General features: G+C 51.8%; 1 protein-coding gene across 4 annotated transcripts in view; it reads left to right on the top strand.

Moving 5' to 3' along the window:
- PLXNA2 (plexin A2) overlaps positions 1-21,121 on the top strand; it is a 233,966-nt gene that overhangs the window by 145,995 nt on the left and 66,850 nt on the right. For 3 of the 4 annotated variants that reach the window (XM_027565724.1, XM_027565723.1, XM_027565725.1), the window contains 5 exons: positions 1,940-2,040; positions 6,019-6,142; positions 7,843-7,996; positions 8,705-8,801; positions 11,915-12,029. In XM_027565724.1, coding sequence (XP_027421525.1) covers positions 1,940-2,040; positions 6,019-6,142; positions 7,843-7,996; positions 8,705-8,801; positions 11,915-12,029 — 591 coding nt within the window. Of the gene's footprint in view, positions 1-1,939; positions 2,041-6,018; positions 6,143-7,842; positions 7,997-8,704; positions 8,802-11,914; positions 12,030-12,501; positions 12,682-21,121 lie in introns of those variants that run through there. The other variant, XM_027565726.1, reaches the window with a different exon arrangement.

Here is a 21,121-nt window from a genome sequence, read left to right on the forward strand (position 1 = left end):
GTACCCAAAACTTTTCACGATCTGACCCCTGGTTACACACGCCAGCCGCATCTCTCAGCTCGTCGCATCCAGTGTGCACGCCACACTTGAGTTAAGCTGAACTGAGCCGTGATTCCCAGGAGATGCAGTGGTAAAGAATCCGCCTGCCAATGCAGGAGACACAAGAGATGCGGGTTTGATCCCTGGGTCGGAAGATCCCATGAGGAAAGAAATGGCAACCCACTCCAGTATTCTGGCCTGGAAAAGTCCATGGACAGCAGAGCCTGACGGGCTACAGTCCACGGGGTCACGAAAGAGTCGGACAGGACTGAGTTCGCATGCACCAACAGCCATGATTACTTTTGCTCGTGGTAATCTCTCAGCTAGGAAGGCCCTTCCAGGCATCTGCAGCAGGCCCACTCTTACCCTGACTCTCCCACACTCAGCTGCTGGTCTGTTTTCCAGACAGATTGTGCTGGGTGGCCCCTCCTTTAATCTGCCAAGGCCCCCAGGGCATATACCCATCGCCTGGATGGATGTTCACCACAATGTAGAGTAGGTCTCAGTTTGTAATTACCGAGTCCCGTGGGCTGCGTGCTCTGCAGAGGGACAGATCTGTGTCCGATTCACTGCAGTTTCTCTAGCACACAGCACTGGAGCCTTGACGCAGTGACATCTGATAAACGGTTGCTGGGTGAGCCTTGTTAGACTCCATCCCGAGCCTCTCGGGAGGATGCTGTGAAGGCGTCTCCATCAGACCCTTCATCTCTCCGCCAGAGGCGGAACACTAGGCTGCTGGACCACAGGTTGTGTTTCCGCTTGACTTCACACGTCCAGTAGGTGGGGAACCTCTCTGCCCTGACACATGAGATCCCATTCCCAGCCTAGCAAATGTTTTTGCAGCCCAGCTGCCTGCGGGCTCAGCCATCAACAGATACCTAGGACATACCGAATGCAAGACTTCAATCTTCTGACCCTTTGCCTGGCCTTAATGTTAACACCCGCTGGGCAGGTAAGGGTGAGTAATGAGCACACAGGCCTGGTTTCTGTCCCAGCATGGCCTCACCTGGAAGCCAGGAAGGGAAGGCTGTCTGCTCTTGGGGGGAGGTCACAGGCTTGAGCTACACACTCCCCGTTTCCCTAGCAAGATGGCATCAGACAGGCAGCTCATCTCTGTTCACATTTAGCCAGACTTTTCAAAGGACGGGAGATTTACTAGAGAAAAGTGAATACAGACATCAGAGAATGGGATAATTGGATCCAGGTGGTGCGTCTGGTTGGCGGTAAAAAGACGGTGCCACTCAGTGAATACTATTTGATAGGGAAAGTTTCTCCTTCTCTCTCTTTTTATTTATCAGTGTTTTCTTTGCAGGCAGGATGTCTCAGCCCAAGCCCAGCTGAAAGCTCTTCAGAGGCTAGTTGGTGGCACTCAATAGCCTTTCAGCAGACTTAACCATTTCCAGCGTCTTCCCAGAGCAGGCCCAGCCCTCCCGAGGACTTTAGTGCAGGCAGAGAGAGGCTGGAGGGCTTGCTTCCACCTCTGGGGAAGGCCAGAAGCCTGGGAGCCGTTAGCTGTGCCTGCCTCATGCAGGGGAAACAGATGAGAACGCCGAAGGACCAATTCAGGCCTGTTGTCTCCTCTCTAGGGGTGGTGGCAGTGCAAGTGTGCACACGCGCGTGTGTGTTAGTCGCTCAATCGTGTCCTACTCTGTGAGACCCCATGAACTGTAGCCCACCAAGCTCCTCTGTCCATGGAAGTCTCCAGGCAAGAATACTGGAGTGGGCAGCCTATCCCTGCTCCAAAGGATCTTCCCGACCCAGGGATGGAACTCTGGTCTCCTGCATCGCAGGCAGATTCTTTCCCATTTGAGCTACAGTGGTTAGGTGTAACTGAGTCTGCACACAGCGTCCGGAGGCATCACTCCCTGATCTAACCTGCTGTCTTTTCCCTCTCGGCCAGATCACCAGGGTCCCCGTGGAATCCTGTGAGCAGTATACAACCTGCGGGGAGTGCCTGAGTTCGGGGGACCCTCACTGTGGCTGGTGTGCCCTGCACAACATGTAAGTTTGGCACAGTCTGGAAAAAAAAAACCTGGAATGCAGAAGACCAGGTACTTTCCTGGGAGTGTTGATGGGGATGTGACCTCAGTTTGCAGGGAGAGAGGAATTTCCCTCTGCTGAGCAGTAATTCTAATCGCAGTCAGAGTGCTGAAAGCAAAGAAGAGAGGCCGTGAGTGCCTTCTTTCCAAGGGCAGTGCCTCTGTGGTCTCACCTCCAAAACCCGACCCCTACTCCCTCCATCTCTGGCCAGCTGCTCTGAAGTCTGCACCTTTGCTACAGGGAAGGCTAGTGGCGTTGGAAGAACTTGCAAGGGAATTTGAAGTGTCTCTAGATTGTAGCCTGAACAAGGCACCTCATTCCTGGAGTTTGGACCCCAGTGAGAGGCTGTGTGACCCCGCATGCTCCACTGACAACCCTGGGCCTCCTTTTCCCCATCGCCGGAAAGGGATAATGCCTACCTTGCAGGTGAAGCGTGAGGATTAAATGCTAAATAAATGCTTTGGCAGTAAGGAAGCTCAGGATAAGCTACACAAGTCAAAATGATGATCATGGACTTGGAACCCTTGGGAGGACCCTTCTGGCCTCCTCAGTCAGTCCCTGGTTCCAAGAAGCCTACATCTTACTCCAACTGGCCTTGCATCCCTATTCAGATACACCCCCTGCCACTGAATACCAGCCCAATAGAAATGCAAAATCGCACTTAAACTTCCTAACTCCAAGAGCCCCAGAGGGAGAGCAGAGGGAAGAAACTCCAAAGGCAGAGGGGGAGGCGGCTGGCTAGGAATTCTGCTCCCCAGCGGCCTAGGAAACTCCAGGGCTCCTTGCCAGCCAGCAGAGCACCCCCACGAGAAGTGCCGGTTTAGGGTGGGGGCGGAGGCGGAGGGCCAGAGTTCAGGGTCCTGCACAATCGCTCTTGGCTTCCAGCCTCCGCAGCAGGTGTTGGAAGGGCTATGCAGGGAGGGAGCGAAGCAGGCGCCTCACAGATGCAAAATCCGGACTGGATTGGCGCCCACACATCCTGGGTTCCCTGCTTAGATTCAGAGGTAAGGGGCTCCTCAGAAAAGTTTTTGCCAGAAATGCCCTCACTAGAACCCAGACAGAGTGGTACCATGTGGGTCAGACAAATGGTAGAGATACTGATGGCACCCCCACTGGGCCCCAGGAATGCCGGAAAGGAAAAAGTGAAGTCATGCAGTCGTGTCCGACTCTTTGTGACCCCATGGACCATAGCCCACCAGGCTCCTCAGTCCATGGGATTTTCCAGGCAAGAGTACTGGAGTGGGTTGCCATTTCCTTCTCCAGGGGATCTTCCCGACCCAGGAATTGAACCTGGGTCTCCAGCATTGAGAGGTGGCTACAATTGGGGTTCCCGTCAGTGAGGCTGGCCCTACAACCAGCAGGCTGTCTTTCCTCACGAGGGTTTCTCCCTCCATGGAACCCGACAGCCACCCCCAGCTCCTCGCAGTGGCCTGGGTCACCCGGCCCCCTCACTGGGCGGTGGGCAGGCCCAGCCATACCACCTGCTCCCTGCTCTTCCCTGCCAGTCTGGCCACGATGTCCCAGTCTGCCAGGGGCCCCAGACCACCCATCCTCCTCCTGGGCCAGATCAGCAGGGGGGCTGACTTAGAATGACCCCAGAAAGGGTCTCAGGTTTCCTCTGCGCTCTGAGCCCCTCCCCTGTCATCAAGGCCCAGGGATGCACTGCTCCTTCCAACAGCTCAGCTTGCCTCTTGCACCACGTGGGGATCAAGCCTTTCCCGTTTCACCTGGATTTTTCCCTTCTCCTGGCCCGTCTCATCTTCGGCCCCTCGGGCACTGCCCACCCACCCGCTGTCCCCTTGCCTGGGTGACGGGGCCGAGCGGAGGGACCACCTCCAGCAGCCCGGACCACGCGCTGGATTTGAGCAGAGGCAGAGGGCTGAGGGCGGTAGCTCAAGAGCCGCTGGGTCCAGGGGTGGGGGGCGGAGTGGATCTGAAACCCTCCTGTCTCTTCTGTAGGCCTTGCTCTTGCGAGTGTGTTATTGTCTCAGAGGCTATTTATCTCTGTTGGGGCTGTTGCCATAAATAGTATGATAAAAAAGAGCCATTTCAGTGAGTCAATGAGATAAAGGCTCCAGTCAAGAGCTCACTTTAGAGCTATCTTAAGGATTCACTTAAACCTCCATAATTCTTTCCTTTGACAGCATTCATATTTAGATCCATTATGTGCGTGGCAAGGAAGGGTCGGGGGGAGGGACTTTGTGGGGAGTTCGGTGGGAATCTCTGCTGGGTCGTGGACTCTTGTCGCATCCCCGGAGGGGGCGCTTTGGTCAGAGAAGTGCCAGCCCTGGAGCGTGTTCCCAGAGGTTCCCTGCGTGCAGGGGTCACAGTGCCCACCTGCTGCTGTGGCCCGCAGCGCCAAGGACCAGAGATGAAGGTGGGGGACGAAGCCACCACGCACGCTTCCTGACAGAGGCAACCCTGCCCGCGCATCCCCGTCTGTCTCTGTGTTTCACAAACATTTATTGAAAATAAGCCATGTGGCAGGTGGAATATCTCAATGAATAAAACATGGTCCCTGCCTTCAAAGAGCCGGGAATCCAGCCACAAGGTCACACACACGCTATCCCACACAGCTGAGACCCTGTCCAGGGTTTTACATGTCCCTGGGGGGGAATAATAATAATATCCATAGCCATCATCATTAATATTTTTCTTAGTAGGGCCAAGAACAGGCCATTTTCTAAACACTAATTCTTTTAATACTTACACCAGGCCTCTGAGATACAGTATTATCATTGGGTCCAGCATTTTACAGTTAGGGGAGCTGACACTGGGACTTCCAGGAACTTGCCCAATGGGGCCACAGCTAGCAGGCTGGAGATCTGGGTTAGAACCCAAGCAGCCTGGCTCCAGAGTTCACCTTCTGTGCCTTTTGCCTGATACTTCTGTTCCCCAACCTTCCCGCCCTCACTCACAGAGCTTCCCATAAAGATGCTGTCTATACGAGCTATTCTTTATGTCTGAACTGCAGCTGTCATTTGGGAGCCGGGGCGGGGGTGGGGGGGGGAGGGCGTTGATCCCACTTCTTTTAGTCTGTCCTCTTTTTAAATAATCTTCTATATTTTTTTTTAATATTTTTGGCTGTCCCAGGTCTCCGTTGCTGAACGGGCTTTTCTCTCAATGCAGAGCACGGGCTCTGGGGTGCGTGGGCTTCAGTAGCTGCAGCTCCGGGGCTCTAGAACACAGGCTCGGGAGTTGTGGTGCCCGGGCTTAGTTGCTCCACAGCATGAGGGATCTTCCCGAATCAGGGGTTGAATCTGTGTCTCCTGTATTGGCAAGCAGATTTGTTGCAGGAAGAGGGACCCCTTCCAGGGCCCGAAACTGGGCTTTTGTCTAACACTTAGAAATGAATTGTCCAAGGGGATACACATGTTGACAAAGCAAGACACTTTATTGGAAAGGCCGCTGGGCAGACAGCAGGAGGGTGAGGGAACCCAGGAGAACTGCTCCGCCACGTGGCTCGCAGTCTCGGGTTTTACGTGATGGGATTAGCTTCCCGGTTGTCTTTAGCCCATCATTCTGACTCAGAGTGCTTCCTGGTGGTGCCCGCCTTGTTCAGCCAAGATGGATGCCAGCAAGGAGGATTCTGGGAGGAGGCAAGACATGTGGTGTCTCCTTTTGACCTTTCCGGAACTCTTCCGGTGGGGGGTGACTTCTCAGTTCCGTGTTCCTCACCAGAACCTCCTGTCATAAAACAACTCATGCCAGTGGTGACTGTGCAGGCCAGGGTGGGCGGTTTCAGTCAGTGTGCTTCCCCAGCAGATTCTTTCCCACTGAGCCACCAGGGAAGCCCCTCCCTTAGTCTGTCTTTGACCGCAGTAGAGACCACCTGGGAGTCACCGAGCCCTCTGGGAGAAGTGACGCTCGTCCTGAGAAGACAGACACGGGCCGCAGAGCCGCAGAGCCCCCTCACTCACCCCTGTGCGTCTGTGGCAGGTGTTCCCGCAGGGACCGGTGCCAGCGGGCCTGGGAGCCTAACCGATTTGCCGCCAGCATCAGCCAGTGCGTGAGGCTCGAGGTGCACCCCAGCAGCATCTCCGTGTCTGAGCACAGCCGGCTGGTGAGTGAGCCCCTGCGGGGCCTGGGGGCAGGGCACAGCGCGGCACAAGCATGGGTGTGTTCCTTTAACTCCAGCACAGTGTAAGCGGATCAGACTTCACGCGCTCCGAGGACATTTTAGAGGAAAACTACGGTAACGCCTGTCGTTACCCAGGACCCAGTCATTCGCCCCATTCCTTGCAGATCCATCACCCATTGATCTGGTTTGTAAATCTACATTTTGCATTTAGCGGCAAGCCTCTGCAACATCATGCAATCCCATCCCATTCTGTGGTATATGATAGAGATTTCAAGGGACCACCTGGTACAGTTGCTCACAGGAACTTGGAGTTGCCTTTGTACATGTATGTGAGAGAGAGACAGACAGATGGACAGACAGACACAGAGAGACTGAGGCTTAATTCACAGTGTGTGCCGAAAGAGAATATTAAAGAGAATACAGCAGTCCTTCACCACCTGTCGAGGTGCAACCCCAAATACTCCGCGTCCTCGGGCCTGCGCGGTTATTTCCTTCTGGAGGTTTTATGGGCATTCACGAATGCTAATTAGTTAATGAACCTTCCAAGACTTGTGTTCATTCATCCCCACCGGGAGGTTTTGGCTCCCACAGAGCTGAGGGAACAAACAGCAGAGTTTGTACCTAAGTCTCTCGGCCCCATGGAAACGAAACTGGGGCAGAGATTCAGCGGCAGACAAATGTATGGAAAGGCTAGGTGATGGCCATTGGGGCTAAGCCCTCCAGGCATCATGGGAGGACAAAGTGAGACCTCCCTCCCTCAGGACTCGCTTCTCAGAGAACACAGGGTGTTGTCACCGCGAACCCCCATGGGCACTCCCCACTGGGAGTCACGTTTCTCACCTCTGGTTTCCAATACCACTTAGATATATTGTTGTCATTTAGTACAAACCCACTTCCGAGGGCATGGAATTCAAAGTGGTGTTTTGCTATTAAATGGTTTCTGGATCATTCTTCTGACAGTCTGTGATGTTTTTACCATTCAGAGAAGGATATTCAAATTTAAAAAGCCTGCAGACCACTGGCCTGCCTCCCTGGAAGCCTAGGGAACCACAGACATCATCCAGGGCATTGGTGTCCACTTCCTGCCTTTCTCTGATCCCCTAAGCGCCTTGTGAGGCAACTGCCCTGCTCTCAGGGAACACTCAGTGGGCAAAGAGCCAGAGGCCGACCGAGAATAGAAACCCACCGCCTTAGTAGCCAGCCCCTGCATGACAGCCAGGGTGGGGAGCCAGCCAAATGGTAAACTCCTTATAAACCTCCAGGCTGGTGGCACGTGTTCTCCTATGAACCAGAGCTAAGGCTTATTTGTGATGAGTTCAACTCTGACTGGCTTTTTTCAAGTTTGCATGGTTTCATGTCAAAATGAGCTCAGGCTCAGATGGGTTTTGGGACCTTCCCTCACCCCTACCATCCCTTCCTCTCCCCTCAGTGCTTTATGATTCTGGACAAGACTGAAAAGTAATATTAATAATAAAGACCACTGACCCTGCAACACCCCTTGCAGTGCTACGGTAATGGCTCCGGGTCAAAGCTAGAAGGTCTTCTGGACTGACATCTTCTTCCTAGATGAGGTCCGGGGAGAGGAGTGAGCAAGTGGACAGTGGCAGGGCCAGGCCTGGAGCCCAGGTCCCCCGAGCCCTGCGGGGTGTTCCCACAGCATTGTCTCTCTGCTCCACCCACAGCTCAGCCTGGTTGTGAGCGATGCCCCCGATCTGTCTGTGGGCATCTCCTGTGCCTTTGGGAACCTGACGGAGGTAGAGGGACAAGTATCTGGGAGCCAGGTCATCTGCATCTCACCGGGACCCAAGGACGTGCCTGTCATCCCTCTGGATCAGGGTAAGAAGCCTCTGCAGTGGGCGTCGAATGCTCGGGGCTGCTTGATCAGGCTGGCCCAGAGTAGGGGACCCAGGAGACAGGGTGGCAAGTGCCAGCACAGACCGACTGACAGCTGCCAGACTAGGTCTTCTTACGCCAGACTCTAATTTGACTTATAAATCCGTTTAAGTTTGAAGGCAAACTGTCATGCCCCAAGGAAATTTCAGGAAGAGGGAGGTCCCTGTCTCCCATTTGGGTTAAGCCTGCGCAGTGTGCATAAGAGTTTTTCCAGACTTCCCTTTCCTTCGAGGAACGTCGGAGGCTTCAGCCAGTGGTTTTTAGTAGGTTCTCTCCGTAGAACTGGGGGCTTTTAGGGGTTTTGACCTGATATATATATATATTTTTAAGTTTTATTTTTATATTGATGACCTGATATTTCTGACAGTCTTTCAGTAACTGAACATATTCAACCTAGGCAGGGGACTCTACAGAATCTGATCTGTCACGTCCTCCCTAAGAGGGGGGCCTAGGGTGTCTGGGTCTCAGTGATGGGCTGGTCATCAGAAGGATGAAAGGGACTCTTGGAAGAGGACTCAGGAAGGCTCCGTCTGCCATCACTGCCCCATGGGAGCCCCGGAGTGGCTGAATGATTTAGCCCCCAGCCTCTCCACTGGGCTCCCAGCTTGTAACTTTCTCCTTCCGCGCCCCCCCCCAACTTTTTTTTTTCAGACTGGTTTGGGCTAGAGCTGCAGCTGAGATCCAAGGAGACGGGGAAGATATTCGTCAGCACTGAGTTCAAGTTCTACAACTGCAGCGCCCACCAACTGTAAGCACGCCCCTAGCGGCGCGAGCCGGCATTCAGTGTCAGAGCGGGAAGAGCACCTGGGCCAGCGCCCTCCCTTAGAGATGAGGTCGGGGAGACTGGCGAGCCAGCGGGTCATGGCAGGGCCAGGCCAGGAGCCAACTTGCCCCGGGTCTGGATGTGCGTGGGGGTTTCCTAAGTTCCCACAGGACAAGAACTTACGGTCACCACCCAGTCTCCCGATCAGACGTGGCACTTTGTCTAGAACAGCGTAAAGTGCCCCCTAAATATTTCAGTTATATTCGGTTTATTCAGTTATACCGAACCGAATGGCATTCGCTGTCCACAGCCTCTGATCTCAGTCTCCCTTGCACCACACCCTACCCTCAACTCTCAAGCTAAGAGTTAAAAAGGGTGTGAAGTAGAAACAGAAGTCATGGCTCAGGAGCCTGAAGGAAAGTCCTCCCTTTTATGCCAGCGGGTGGTGGCTTTGAATGTGGAGATTAGCAGCCAGCGGAACGTAGACACATTATCCATGGGCACATGAAGAAGGACTCAGAGATGACAGCCTCAGAGGAGGGGCAAGGCTGGGGAAATGGCCTCACCCAGTGCCTGAATAAAGGACCTGGGCTGGGACACAGCGAGGGGGCTTTCAACTCTGAGGTCCACAGTGAGCTTCAACTTTTCAAGAAGGAAGCGAAAACCAGACCCAACCATCGGTCCCCAGAGGGGCTTAGGTGCTGCCCATCTGACTTCACCAGCCACGTCCAGCAGCTGAGTGCCATGGCTGTGAGTTCTTACAGCTGTGCAGGAAGCTGGGCACACTTCATAAGTCAAAATCGGGGCCGGGAGTGGAGGAGAGAGACCCATACTTAGTTTCTGCTGGTCTTCTCTTGAAGTGAAACCAAGACTCTTTCCACGTCATCTGGAAACTCAAGAGAAACGGGGGTCTCTGTAATAGGGCCACGTAAGGGCCATGTGACCTTGGTCATAGGCCAGAGCAGAGGTTAACCAAGAGCTCCAGGCCGGAGGGAGAAGCGCCTGGGAACGTTCTGGGACCCATCCTCCTGTTGCCCAGGGCAGGATCCACCTGAGCACTCCAGGGGTGCCAAGTCTGAGGGTCCAGGCTGTGGCCACGATGGGCCCAGCAATCCATGTGGGGAAAGGGTCTGTTAGCAGCTAAGCCCTAAAGGAACCTTTAAGCCATAAAAATAGACAAATGAGCTTTGTTCATCTCCCCTTTTCTGATCTGGATTTTCATGATGAGAATCATCTGCTGGAGTTCTCGGGTCTCCAGAGCAGCTACGGAAGGAGATGTCGCTTGGATCCATTCGGGACAAATCAATAGATGTACCGAGAAAGACAGAACAGGTGATAGAAAGTGGCCTGGGAGGAGCCAAGGCAAGGCGGTATGTGGCAGGAGCTGAACCGGATAAAATCGCCCCCTAAGCCCTGCGTCCAATCCCAGCTAACCCTGTTTTGGGAACTGCGAGCATCTTGGACTGGGAACTCCCCAACCTCCCTCTCACGCTCCAGCACAGTGGTGATGGAACGCATTGCTTGGAGGACGTCCTCATCTCCACAACACCCCGGTGTGATGTCACCACGCTGAACCGTGGATTACCGTGGCAGTGGAGATGCTGTCACGGGCAGCAAGTTTTAGCAGAAAGAAAAGCAAGTATCTTTGACCTTTTATTGCCACGCACTGTCTTATCCGTCCACTTACAAATCACAGGATCGCTTTCAAGCCTCTCCTTTTACTATGGTAAACTAAGGCCCAGAGGGGACAGGTGCTCCATTGGAGGTCACCAGATTAGCAAGTGGACAAGCCTGTTCTCGAAGAACCCTGGTCTCATCATCCTTGATCCATTTTTGTGATTTACTTGCTGAATCGTAAGATGTGAGGAAGACCCAATCCATCTGGCCCAAGTTCAGGAACGAAATAACTACGGGCACATCTAGAAGGGGATGAAAATATCTGGCACGGGGAAGAAGTGTGGATGGGATAACGCGCCTGGTCCACCGTGACTTATGAACCAGCGGGCCCTGGATCAAGCCGCATCCTCCCGAGTGCCATTAGGGCCCCAGCAGGTGGCGCCAGTTTGCAGACCTGGCCATGTGCCTGCCAGGTGGGCCCAGTGGAGACAAGACTGGATTAGGGGATCTGGCAAGGAGCGAGTGGAACAACTCCACCGGCCAGACCTACTTCCCTGGTGGTGCCTGACCGCACACAGGGAACCCAGATGATACGCACAGAATGCAGGGGAAACCAGAGGCAAAGAGGCGCTCTACCTGGCGAGAAGGGCAGGAGCCACGCACAGCCTGTGGCTACCATGTCTGGCTACTTGGAGGGGGCGACAGAGTTATCCGTTGATACCATTCACTCCACTCAAACTCCAAAACACAGGTGATATGAACCACCTGTGAACACTCAAATATGGTTTAAGAACTTGAAGTAACAGGTAAGTTAAGCCCCTAAAAATAATACATTTAAGCATTGTATTTTTTAAAACCACGTCCTGTACGTTATCTCGTTTGGCACAAAACAACCCCGTGGAGTGGACAGAAAAGTTTCCGTACAGACGGATGAAGAAATTCTGGTTCAGCAGGTGAAGTGACTTACTCGGGGCAGCCCTCATGGCAGGGCCAGAGGCAAAACGGGTCAGCGCAGTTCCTATCCCTGCTCTCCTTGGGCTGTTCCCTCCTATAAGTGGTGCTAGGCTGGCAAATGTTTAGCTATCAGAAATCAGGGGGAAAAATTTAGTAGGTGGCATTTTCCAATAGCTATGGCATAAATACTCCCTCTGTGGCTCGTTTCAAGCTGCTATCATGTCAATGACCTGCTTGCAACATTCCTGAAAATATGGATAATTGTCTGTCATGAGCTGAAACAGACCAGCTCGAGCACTCCACTGCTTTCGGAGACATTATTCCCACTCTGGACACATTTCTCCCTCAATTTTCTGGCCCCCTGGTCCCCTGAGCATCTTAGAGGGAGAAGCCACAGTTTTCAGGGCTGGGGAAATTGTGAGAGCGAGACTCGGGTAGCGGACTTACGTCACGGCGCGTGGGCTCCCTGCCCCCCGCCCTGCCCTGTGTGCTGTCCTCTCTCTGCCTCTTACTGTCTGTCTTTGCAGGTGCCTGTCCTGTGTCAACAGCGCCTTCCGCTGCCATTGGTGCAAATACCGAAACCTCTGTACTCATGACCCCACCACCTGCTCCTTCCAGGAGGGTCGGATCAACATTTCAGAGGTAAGCAGGGCTCAGCCTGGCACAGCAGCATCCCCAGTGGATCTGAGCAGACCTCCCTTTTCAGATGGCCAGTCCGACAGCTTGGCCATCTCCTTGCCCCGGTCCACGTTGGGCTTCTTCCAAAGAGGTTAGAAAACCCTGGTATTATAAAGCCAAAAAAAAAAAAAAAAATGGCAGCAAATACTCCCGAGAAGGAGAAGTGCACTGTGTTTGCTAGACTCTTGGAATTGTATTCATTCAAAAGTTCGAGGGGAGCTGAGGGCTGAGACTGAAAGCTCAGAGGAAACATATCCAACCAAACAGACTCCACGGTCTAGAAGAGCGTGGAGAATGGCATTTGTTCTCTGAGTTTTCAGCCCTCTGCTTGGCTGCAGACACAGTCTAGTTCAATAGCACATTCACTCTCAACCACTCTTTCATGCCAGCCTCTCTTCCTAGGCTAAAATTCAATGATTCTTTGACTCTTTTGTAGGACTGAGTAGGTGGCCTTATAGAAGAGAGAGGCAGTCCACTGGTGAAAAGAACCCAGGCTTGCTAAAAGCCACATTTTATGATACAGTCGATGTGCCATCGCTAAGACCGGTTCCACCTTTGTTATCAACACAGGGAGATAATAAATCGCTTATCTTTCCAATAAATAATCCCACCCAGAGATGTTTCCTTGAGGTTCACTTTCTTACAAGCTCACAGCAGGCCTTAGGACAATGAAGCCTGCTGAGTCAATGTCCTTTTCTCATATCTAATGTTTTCCATGCCCCAGGGTGACCAGTAGTTGGGTTTGAACAACTATAGAGACCTTACGTATTCCCACAAACACACATGTGCGTGAATATACATCCCCATCTCGTTCTACCTTTTAGGAAATCCATAAATGTAAATAAGTGACTGCGTAGCATGGACAAATATTGCTGTGACCTTTATCTGTCTCCTCTTACACTAGACTGAAGAAGTGAAGTCGCTCAGTTGTGTCTGACTCTTTGTGACCCCATGGACTGTAGCCTGCCAGGCTCCTCTGTCCATGGGATTTTCCAGACAAGAATACTGGAGTGGGTTGCCATTTGACTACAACCTCCTTAAAGGCAGGAGTTTCCTCAGGGCCTTTTCCAGTGAAAGTCTGTAGCGTGCATGCGTGAAAGCATAGAGCAATCAATGACCACTGTAACCAAACGTCATTGATAGGAAGTGTTCCTTGGAGCTCCTTGTCTAAGATTTCAAGGAAGTTTCTTGTCTCTCCTAATCAAGGTAGAAGTAACAGTTACTTCCAAGAAAGAGCACCTTGATCGACATGATCATGTTGTACAGTTAATTTTTTTTTAATTAGAGGATAATTGCTTTACAATGTTGTGTTGGTTTCTGCTGTAGAAGAATATGAATCAGCCATTTAGTTCAATTCAGTCACTCAGTCGTGTCCAACTCTTTGAGACCCCATGGACTGCAGCACGCCAGGCCTCCCTGTCCATCACCAACTCCTGGGGTTTACTCAAACTCATGAGCCACTGAGTCAGTGATGCTATCCAATCATCTTATCCTCTGTCATCCCCTTCTCCTCCCGCCTTCAATCCCAGCATCAGGGTCTTTTCAAATAAGTCAGTTCTTTGCATCAGGTGACCAAAGTATTGGAGTTTCAGCTTCAGCACCAGTCCTTCTAATGAATAGTAAGGACTGATCTCCTTTAGGATGGACTGGTTGGATCTCCTTTCAGTCCAAGGAACTCTCAAGAGTCTTCTCTAACACCACAGTTCAAAAGCATCAATTCTTTGGCACTCAGCTTTCTTTATAGCCCAACTCTCACATCCATACATGACTACTGGAAAAACCATAGCTTTGACTAGGCAGACTTTTTTTGGTAAAGTAATGTCTTTGTTTTTTAACATGGTGTGTAGGTTGGTCATAACTTTTCTTCCAAGGAGTAAGCGTCTTTTAATTTCATGGCTGCAGTCACCCGTCTGTCACTGTTTCCACTGTTTTCTCATCTATTTGCCGTGAAGTGATGGGACCAGATGCCATGATCTTAGTTTTCTGAATGCTGAGTGTTAAGCCAACTTTTTCACTCTCCTCTTTCACGTTCATCAAGAGGCTCTTTAGTTCCTCTTCACTTTCTCCCATAATGGTGGTGTTATCTGCATATCTGAGGTTATTGCTATTTCTCCTGGCAATCTTGATTCCAGCTTGTGCTTCCTCCAGCCCAGCATTTCTCATGATGTGCTCTGCATATAAGTTAAATAAGCCAGGTGACAATATACAGCCTTGACGTACTCCTTCTCCTATTTGGAACCAGTCTGTTGTTCCATGTCCAGTTCTAAGTGCTGCTTCCTGACCTGTTAAGTGTCCCTATATCCCCTCCCCTTGAGCCTCCTTCCACTCCACCCGCCCAGCCCTCCAGGTATCACAGAGCACCGGGCTGAGCTGCCTGTTTTGTACAGCAACTTCCCACGAGCTGGCCGTTTGACGCGCGGCAGTGTGGGTATTTCAGCACTGCTCTCTCTGTTCATCCCGGCCTCTCCTCCTCCTGACGTGTCCACAAGTCCGCGCTCTGTGTCTGCGTCTCTATCCCCGCCCTGCGGATAGGCTCATCAGTGTTAAGCACCTCACAATTGTATTTGTCAATGGTTGTTTAGTCGCTAAGTCAGGCCTGACTGTTTTGCAACCCCATGTACTGTAACTCACCAGGCTCCTCTGTCCATGGGATTTCCCAGGAAAGAACACTGGAATGGGTTGCCGTTTCCTTCCCCAAGAAATCTTCCTGACCCAGGAATCAAACTCATGTCTCCTGTATTGGCAGGCAGGTTCTTCACCACTGAGCTACCTGGGAAGCCCAGTTATACCTCAATAAAGCTAATTTTTTAAACTTTTAATTTAAGAAGAAAGTAAGCCTTGAAAGGTTTCCCAAACGCAATCACACACACACACACACACACACACACACACACGGCCTTGAATTCTTCTTAGCTTCTGAAACAATATGTGTTATATTCAGGCTAGAAAAAAAATGAAATCTGCCTGTCTTGAAAGAAACACACACAGATGGTGCCCACAGGCGGTATTTAAGGCAGACCCAACCGCAGGTGCCTCCGCGGGATGGAGCCAGTTATCTCGGGCCCGAGAACCTTTCAAGGAAGGCCTTTCCTCCAGCCAGTCAGGATGCTTTGAAGTGGCTGCCCAGAGAGCGCCACGCTGGTCTTAGTGGGCCTTGGAAATTAATCCCAGCCCCGGGATCCTGCAGGAGGCTGAGACCGCTTTTCAGGCCTGTCTTCTCACCCGTAGGAAAGGACCCACGACCCGAGGGTGCAGTGGGACAGAGGGAGGACCCAGCCTGGGCGTCCACAGGACAATGGCCAGGGGAGGTCGGACGCCAGGGGCAGGGTGACGCTGAGGCCAAGGCTGGGCAGTGAAGGGCCTCAGAAACTGACCTTCATACCAGCCACTTCTAACCTCCTAACTTAAGTTAGTAAGTGTTAGTCGCTCAGTCGTGCCCAACTCTTTGCGACCCCATAGACTGCAGCCCGCCAGGCTCCTCTATCCATGTGATTCTCCAGGCAAGGATGCTAGAGTGGGTTGCCATTTCCTCCTCCAGGGGATCTTCCCGACCCAGGAATCTAACACGGGTCTCCAGCATTGCAGGCAGATTCTTTACGGACTGAGCTACAAGGGAAGCCCTTAACCTCCTAACTTGGTTAATGAAATAAGTCGAGAAGGACCACAGAATGCCGAGAGAGAGAGAGAATGACGGGGACGTCCGGATGAGAAGCCACTTCATTTTCTCCTGGCAGCTGGGCTCCTTCAGGCCCAGAGAAACCCAGAGCCGAGCCAGACAGGACCTGCAAGCCACAGGAGTGCGGGGGGTGGAAGACCCAGCGAGACAGTAACTCTGCCCGTGTGGGCCAGGGGCCTGAGGCCCAGAGGGCTAGCTGGAATCATGCCGCCTCCCTCACGCGCTCTAGAAGTCCCTGGAACACAGCTCCCTCTCGGCCACGGGTAACTCAAGTATTCCAGAGAGCTGGGCCTGGGAGAGGCGGTTGCCATCCAAAGTTAGGATTAAATTAATACCGAAAGAGCCCTGGGGGTAAAGCCAGAGGCTTCCCGGCTCAGTTTTCATTTCCTCTCCTTAATGTCTGCTCCTGGAGGTGAGAGAAATGCCTTAGTCTCATCGCCTCCTCCTCCTCACCCTGCTGACAGGCCCCAGGCCCCACCCCGGGGATGGGCTCTCTCGGAGGGGTGGCCCCGGGTCCCCCAGGCTCCTGACTTAGCTCAGGACGGGAAGTGGGAGGCAGGACCCCAGGAGATGGCAGGGCCGCAGCCCCTCACACATCACTTCCCAGCTGTCCAAAGCTTGTTTTAGGGGGAAGCCCCGAGGGGGGAACCACAGAGGTGAGCGTGTTCAGCTTGAGCGAAGTTCCTTTATTCAGTCGGGAGTCTTTCCTGGCATCCTCAGGTTCTTCTGGGAACTCGAGATCCCTTAGCTGTCCCTTTGGGGTTCCTAGAATATCTTTTATGCTTCCAGTAAGCCCCCTCCCCCCTGCCCCACTGCAATTTAAACCAAAATTTTACATCTATCTACTTCTTAGGAACAATATATAACTGATTAGCTCCATTGATTTGTATAGCAAGGCTGAGACATCACGCATTTGCATTTCTCTCGCATGTGACAGGAGGGTGGGGGAGGGGAACCAGCCGCACCAGCATCACTCGGGAACTTGTTAGAAATTCAAATTCCTGGGCCCCATCCCAGAGTAAGCCGAAGATTGAGAACCACTGACATATGGCATCTCAATTGATTCTCACAACAGACCTGCAGTTTCACATAATTCATATTTGACAGATGTAGTAACCAAGATGCTAAAAATTTAGTTTTTTTTTTCCTTTGCCTAAGGCTACAGAGAACTCAGGCATCCAAAAAGGCGCAGTACAGGATGCTTTCTCCAGAAAATCAGGCCCAGCTCGCACGTCTGTTTTCATGGTCTCAGCTACACTCGCCGTCCTGATCTTAACCAGGCTCTGTGCTGTTGGTCATGAGGGTTCGGGGTGGGGAGAGCGTATGTGTGGTGCTCAGTCGCTCAGTCGTGCCCGACTCTTTGAGACCCCATGAACTGTAGCCCGCCAGGCTCCTCTGTCCACGGGATTCTCCAGGCAAGGATACAGGAGTGGGTTGCCATGCCCTCCTCCAGGAGATCTCCCTGACCCAGGGATCCAAGCCGCATCTTTTCCATCTCCTGCATTGGCAGGCGGGTTCTTTACCACTGGTGCCATCTGGGAAGCCCCCAGTGTGGAGGGACCCACACAAATCCATTCGCACAGACAGAGAAACTGCCCATGGAACACAGGTCAGTAGTTCCATGTCCAGATGCAAAGGTGGCCAGTACATGAGGTACATCTGCCTACTTCTTTCCAAAGGGCTGATGGACCGATGATCCCAGGCTTAGTCCTGAAAACCAAGAACCGCTTTGCTAAGTGAAAGAGAAAGCGTTAGTCGTTCAGTCGGACTAACAACCCCATAGACTGTCCGACTCTTTGCAACTCCATGGACTGTAGCCCTCCAGGCTTCTCCAGCCATGAGATTTTCCAGGCAATACTGGAGTGGATTGCCATCTCCTTCTCCAGGGGATCTTCCCAACTCAAAGACTGAACCTGTGTCTCCCACATTGAGGGCAGACTCTACCATCTGAGCCACCAGGGAGGTCCTAGAGTGAATGCAATTAAAAATAAACATATTAGTAGTTAGCATTTTTTGAGAGTTTATTATATACGCAACATTATACATATATATCTTTAACCTCAGTTGTAACTTTTCTATGAAGTAAATTCTATCCTAGATGAATAAATTGATAAGTTTAAACAGTTTTCCTATGATCCTCACATAAATGCAGAAGTCATGATTCAGTACACCCAAGCTGGCGCTGAATAAGTTGAAGTCCTCTGATCCTGAGTTCACGTGAGAAATATGCAGTGATAATATTAACATGGTTAATCCAGTTTATTACCACTGACGACAGACCTTCATGTCCTTATTGCCTGCAACCTAGAGTTGTCAAGTATAACTGGTCCCATTTTATAGATGCCTGAGTGGTAAGTCTGTTCAGTCATGTTTGACTCTTTGCAACCCTAGGGACTATAGCCCACCAGGCTCCTCTGTCCATGGGGTTCTCCAGGCAAGAATACTGGAGTGGGTTGCCATGCGGTCCTTCAGGGCATCTTCCCAACCCAGGGATGGAAATCACATCTCTTATGTCTCCTACATTGGCAGGCGGGCTCTTTACCATTAGCGCCACTTGGAAGCCCATTTTGTAGATGAGGAAGTTGAATTTCAATTGAGCCATCTCTTGAGTGCTTTTAAGTTCACGAGCCAGACCTTTCCCCCACTCAGAGCACAGCCGGTCTCGGATGGGGTCCCAGAAATCTGGGCCCCCCTGGGCCAGGGTAAGCGGTGACAGTGTTTGCGAGCGGGTGTGCGCTGGAGTATATATGGCTTTCAGCCTGAAAAGCTCATCTCCCACCATGGCTAAACCAGGCCTAGTGAGATGTAGATACATAAATATCTCCTTTACACCCTGTCCCGGGGGAGAGATAGAACCACATAAATCCGATTAGCTTACCCGGATGTGGGCTGCTGTCTCTCTTTGAAGTCCAGTGGGTGAAGATAATGTCATTTGCACGTGGGAGCAGTCGTTTCAGAGGGCTGAAGGAAGGTCCCCCGTGCTGAGAGCCGGTGAAGTACAGAACAGGGTGAACCCTGCCGCCCGAAGGCTCGTCCATCGGGCTGCAGGGCCAGCGTCCTGCCCTCCCCCTCACGTCTCCTCCTCCTCAGCCCACCCCTCCCCCGGGACGTCCCCAAACAGGACATCTGCTCATCTCGATAGAAGCTCAGCTTGCTGCTAAGGAGCGGAGCGGGATCCTGCTGCCCATTGACCTAGAGGCAGAGGGAGGAGTAGAATGACCTACAGAGGTCACTCAGGAGACCGGGGTCTGCAGGAGCGATGTCTTCGAGCAGCGTTCACGGCAGTCCTCACGCTGTGCATGAAGGGCGCAGCATGCTGTGTGTGTGTGTGTGCGTGCGTGCGTCTGTGTGTGTGTATGTACTCCCAGGAGCAAACAGGTTGGAAATGGCCTTTTATATTTGATGAAACCTATCACCTTCCACGGGCTTCCCTGTTAGCTCAGCTGGTAAAGAATCCACCAGCAATGCAGGAGACCCCGATTCAATTCCTGGGTCAGAAAGATTCCCCTGGAGAAGCGATAGGCTACCCACTGCAGCTTGGGCTTCGCTGGTGGCTCAAACGGTAAAGAATCCGCCCACCATGCGGGAGACCCCGGTTCGATTCCTGGGTCAGGAAGACTCCCTGGAGGAGAGCATGGCAACTCACTCCTGTATTCTTGCCTGGAGAATCCCCGTGGGCAGAGGAGCCTGGCGGGCTACAGTCCATGGGGTCACAAAGAGGCAGACACGACCAAGCGACTAAGCCAGCACAGCACAGCACAGCATCACCTGTCACAAACCCCGGAGGAACTGAGTTCCAGCAACTTGGCAATGTTCTGGGCTGCCAGCTCTCCTGTACCTCAACCCTCACCACCGTCTTTCCCACCCAAGACCCACTGCACCTCCAGACAGTCAGCAGAACCATCTCCTAACCCAAGGAGTCTGTGTATCCCCTGTTACCTAGGAGAAGAGAGGACACCTGGGCACCAGCCACTTCTTTCCCTAGAGAATGCAAGGAAGGATGCAATTCTGTCTGGCCCGAGAGAAATAGCCAAAAACAAGCAAAGCCTGAGATTCTTTTCCCCAGGGGCAATCTCAGAACCCTCTTTAGGCATTTGGAAGCCCCTAACCATCACCCTTCAGCTTAGTCCCAGAGAGTCTGAAACAGCAGACCACAGGAATTTTTTTTAAATAAAATTTTAGAATCTCTTTAAAAAATGCATAAAAGTACTCATAAAGTCTACTTAATGATTCTTCAACTGTCAGGCTGAATCAGACAACCCAGCCCGAAAGATGAGGGTGTGTGTGGGTATATAGGTGTGTGTTTGTGCATGTACACACGCATACGTGTATTTTTGTCATGGTTAATAGGATTCTACAATCTTGTTCACTAACCTAAGACATCATACTCCCAAAAGTATGTCTTAAAGACTCTGCTCGTGAAATTTGAATTTGTTCTCTGAGCTCATTAGAGGTGAAAAACAACGGGTCATCCTTTACAATATATCAACTAGTTCTGATTCTGAAAATCTGTTCTCTCCCTCTCTCTTACAGGTACACACACACACACACACACACACACACGCACACACCCCTTGCTGTACCTCAGCCTTATTTCCAGTCTAAATTAAAATTCTGATTTATTAGACTCAATGAGGATTTTTAGCCACTAACAGGAAATAGTATCTCCTTCTCTATGGGATGCCTGGGTTTTCCTAAAGTGGTGTTCACTTTTTTTTTTTTTTTCTTGGCTATAAATATATGAAAGACTCTGTCAAGAGTGCCCTCGGGGAATAAAAGTAAAAGTACAGCAAAGAGCAAGTTTATGAGCTGGCAGCTTGAGTGACTGGCTTCTAAACAGGGCCCCACCTGTTCTGGGGCTGTCTCATGATCCTGTCTCCTGTGGAAACCGCGCTTGCCCCGTGCTCTCACAGGCAGTCACCGAGGGCCGGCTCCATGACCCCAGAGCTTCAGCCAGACCCTCCTAGACAGGTTTCTGTGGAAACTTCTTCTGGACCCAGCTTTCCGTAAATCCTCAGGATTCCTCCAATAGATACGGACATACCAATTTAGCAATCCTGTGACTCCAGAAACAGTGACCATTGCAAATCAATCCCAGCTTTGGGAATCAAACTCCTGCCCAAGTCTCTAGATGTCCGGAAGACAAGGATTTACCCTCATCTCTGAAGAATCTGGGAAGTTGGAGCTGAAAGGAAAGTTTGAGATAGTTTTGTGTCTGTTGCTTTACTTCCTTGATTTCCACTTACCTTCCCACAAGCCATTAGCAGTTGTCCACTACACGTCAGGAATGGGGATAAAGCCTGGGGATACGGAGGTGAGTAAGATGCAGCCTGATCGTCAAGGCTCACAAGCCAGTGAGGAGAACAAGTCAACAGGAAAC

This window comes from Bos indicus x Bos taurus, chromosome 16 (assembly GCF_003369695.1).
Source record: "Bos indicus x Bos taurus breed Angus x Brahman F1 hybrid chromosome 16, Bos_hybrid_MaternalHap_v2.0, whole genome shotgun sequence".
NCBI lineage: Eukaryota > Metazoa > Chordata > Mammalia > Artiodactyla > Bovidae > Bos > Bos indicus x Bos taurus.